Below are 3,302 nucleotides of genomic sequence, written 5' to 3'. Positions count from 1 at the left end.
TTGGGTTTTGTCTCTATATTGATAAAAAAATTTAGAAATACACTCACACATATATATATATATATATATATATATATATATATATATATATATATATATATATATATATATATATATAAGATTCTCGATGAAATCTAAGGAAGAAAGCGATCAAATTAATTAAACGTGTGGGTGAGATTGGTGTACGAAATCAACAATCTTTATGTGAAATTAATTCTCTCCATCGATAGTGACATGCGAAAACACCACGGTTTGAATTAAATATGAGTGTTTGCTAACCTTGTGTAAAAGAATGCACATTGAGATAATTTAGTTGCGAACAATAATGATACCGTTGGAAATTAAATCCCCGAAAAACAATATATATATATATATATATATATATATATATATATATTAAATTGAAACATTAAATATATGCCGATTTATGTAATTCAACTACCAGCAACTTATTGATTCGATCAGTAACCGAACCGAATAACTTACTCTTATTTCAAAATGAGTGATTCCATTCTATAATAACACTAAAATGATAGGCATTATATACAAAAAAATAAAAATAAAACCCAGATCGCCGTGAAAAGCAAAATAGAGTGAGTATTAAAGAACGCAACTTTAGAGGGAATCGATTTGCACCCAGTGTATTAAAACTGTTTTAGATCTTTTACATGTAAATCATCAGAAGTTTTCTTCTTCTATGACTAATCATTGGCCAATTCAAATCGGAGAATGTATTTGTTTGTGGCATGCCCTTAATTATGCAGTTTTTGCAACATTTTTATCCGAAGAACCTTGAACTTGGGCTTGAGTGTTACCACTATGGCAACCGAAGTTCAGAAGATTTCTCCTCCCTCGTGTCTTTCGCTTACTAATAGCATTCCTAATTCCCCGTCCTTTTCTCTGTTTCTTCGAAGGTTCCTGCTAAACAAATACAAACAATTTGTTTAATGAACAAGGTAGAGAGAAAAACACAAATATTTCAATCTAGATTCAGAGTTTATTACATATAACGAAGACTAAATGTTTATTTTACATGTAACCGATTAATTTCCTCTTTCAACAGATTGATTGTTTGGCTCTTTATGCCAGTAGTTATCAATTTAACATTTACAATAATTTCTAAGTAGTGAAAAAAATATTTAGACGATATGTAATATAATGCATAGAATACTTTTTTGTTCAAATAATGACGACTCTTTTATCTTTTTCTGGTGAATCTTTCATGGTATGGTTAAATACGTGGTCAGAGAAGTAAAATATGCATTCTACATCTAACATTGCATGTACAAAATGAAAAGCAAGTGCAAATTAGGGCAACATGACCATATTACACCTTGTTAGAATCTACACTTTCCTCATTCATTTGCTCATTGTTCTTGTTCAATAAAGCTCCGCCTACAAACAAGAATGTAACGGATCGGTACTAACGTTTTAGAATCAAAACCAGAATCATAACACAATATGAATGAATAGATGTAACTCACTGCCATTCTTGATGCTTCCAGAAGAATCACTATCATTGGAATATTCCGTGAAACTTCGATCCCCACAATCATAATCATTGCAATATTCCCTAAAACTTGGTGATCCATGGGCAATGAAGTCATCATGCCTAAACTTATTCTCAGCTTCTGCAACTTTCTTTGATTTCACTTCAACTTTAAAGTCATTCGTCCCTACCCCACTTTTCTCTTTCAACCTTTCTCCATTTGACCCCTCCTTATCCTTCGTTTCTTCAACACCCAATGGCTTCATTCCCTTGGCAACACCTTTATTCTTCTTCTTCTTCTTGCAAATACTTTTATTATTCTCATGCAACGATTCACCCTCGTCACTATTTTCGCATCGATTAAAGCCTTGTTGTTCAGGATCTTTCGTTGACATGCCACAACCCATGATAGGGTATGCAGTGATTGATTAGAGGGAAAATATTATGAGAACGAAGGAGAATAATGAATCTATTCGACGTAGAAGAGAAAGGTTTATTTAATTAATACAATTATAGGGTGGTAAGAATGATGAATATTTAAAGAAGAAGAAAATGTAATGTTAAAAACATTAATTATCTGGTGAGGGATGAGAATGGAAGATGCAACGATGGTACCGTGTTGGGTTTGTTTTACAGAAGCCTGCAATGCATTGTTTGAGCTTGCTGTTTGACATAACCGCCATTGCTCTTTCGGTCGGTAACAACATCGTAATGACACAGTGGAATCGACGAAAGAGAATGGATAAAATGGGAAAATTAATTCAACAAACAAACAAATTCACAATTCTATAAAAGAGAATGAGACGGAACGGAACAAAACCACAAGTTTGACATGTCGTTGACAGTAATTATCCTCTCCCTGTCGTGTGTAAGGATGGATGCGAAAAAAATAATCTACAATGCACTAATTTCGTGATATATGTTTTGGAAAAGACTACATTTTATATTCTAAATTATTCATTGTGATCAATTATCTAAAAAAATCACGCGATGAAATTAAAATAAGGGTAAAGTATGAAACATGAAATTATCTATAACAATATATAAAGGGGATTCCCCTTTTTGTGTCCACTTTTCAAAATACCGATTTTACCCTTTAAATATAATAATTTATTAAATTTTTAAAAATTGACCGTTACTTTTATAAACTTTTTATAAAATCAGATGCCTCTGTTGTTCTGATATATTTCACTTTATTTTTAATAAATATAATTTTAATATATATATATATATATATATATATATATATATATATATATATTTACTTAATAACATTATAATATTATCACTACTAATAAAATATTACGTATATTTAATAAATATACACACAGGCGCGATAGCGCCTGTGTTACGCTAGTAATAAATTATGTATATGGGTTTGAGGTAACTCAATTACCTCATTAATTTAATTTATTTTTCTGATAATAAAATAATAATGGTAAATTATATTTGTATTATATATTCAATAACAAAAATAGGTTCTTTAATTTAAGTACAAAATAAGAGGATATTTAAAATTTTGTTAATATAAACCCCGTGCATGATGCCTCGTCAGCCTTTGTTAATTAGAAACTGCACGTAATACGTAGTTGTTATAAAAACCTTAATTTAGCCAAATAAGTGGTCAATAATAAACCAATAGATCACTACTACAAAATATTATATGCTTTATAATCAAAGCTAAAATGGAAGTAGGGAAATTTTTGTAATACTTGCGTAGGGTCTATTTTAATCAATGTGGAATCATTTTTCTGTATCTCTAAGGAGTTTTAAGTTATGTAAGATTCTTTTTAAACATATTCAGTGTATCATT

The 3,302-nt window shown here is 30.1% G+C and overlaps 1 protein-coding gene across 1 annotated transcript; it reads right to left on the bottom strand.

Moving 5' to 3' along the window:
- Positions 1 to 526: 526 nt before the first annotated feature.
- Positions 527 to 2,334, bottom strand: LOC114182857 (uncharacterized). Its single transcript, XM_028069712.2, has 3 exons — positions 1,485 to 2,334; positions 1,334 to 1,395; positions 527 to 918 (listed from the first exon to the last, which is right to left on the bottom strand). The coding sequence occupies exons 1-3, from the start codon at positions 1,894 to 1,896 to the stop codon at positions 757 to 759; spliced, it is 636 nt and encodes a 211-aa protein (XP_027925513.1). The 5' UTR covers positions 1,897 to 2,334; the 3' UTR covers positions 527 to 756.
- Between the last annotated feature and the right edge of the window lie 968 nt (positions 2,335 to 3,302).

This window comes from Vigna unguiculata, chromosome 1, assembly GCF_037176805.1.
Source record: "Vigna unguiculata cultivar grain cowpea cultivar isolate G323 ecotype 2 chromosome 1, ASM3717680v1, whole genome shotgun sequence".
NCBI classification, from domain to species: domain Eukaryota; kingdom Viridiplantae; phylum Streptophyta; class Magnoliopsida; order Fabales; family Fabaceae; genus Vigna; species Vigna unguiculata.
Note: the sequence above shows the minus strand (reverse complement) of the source record. Positions and strands in the feature narration are given on the sequence as shown.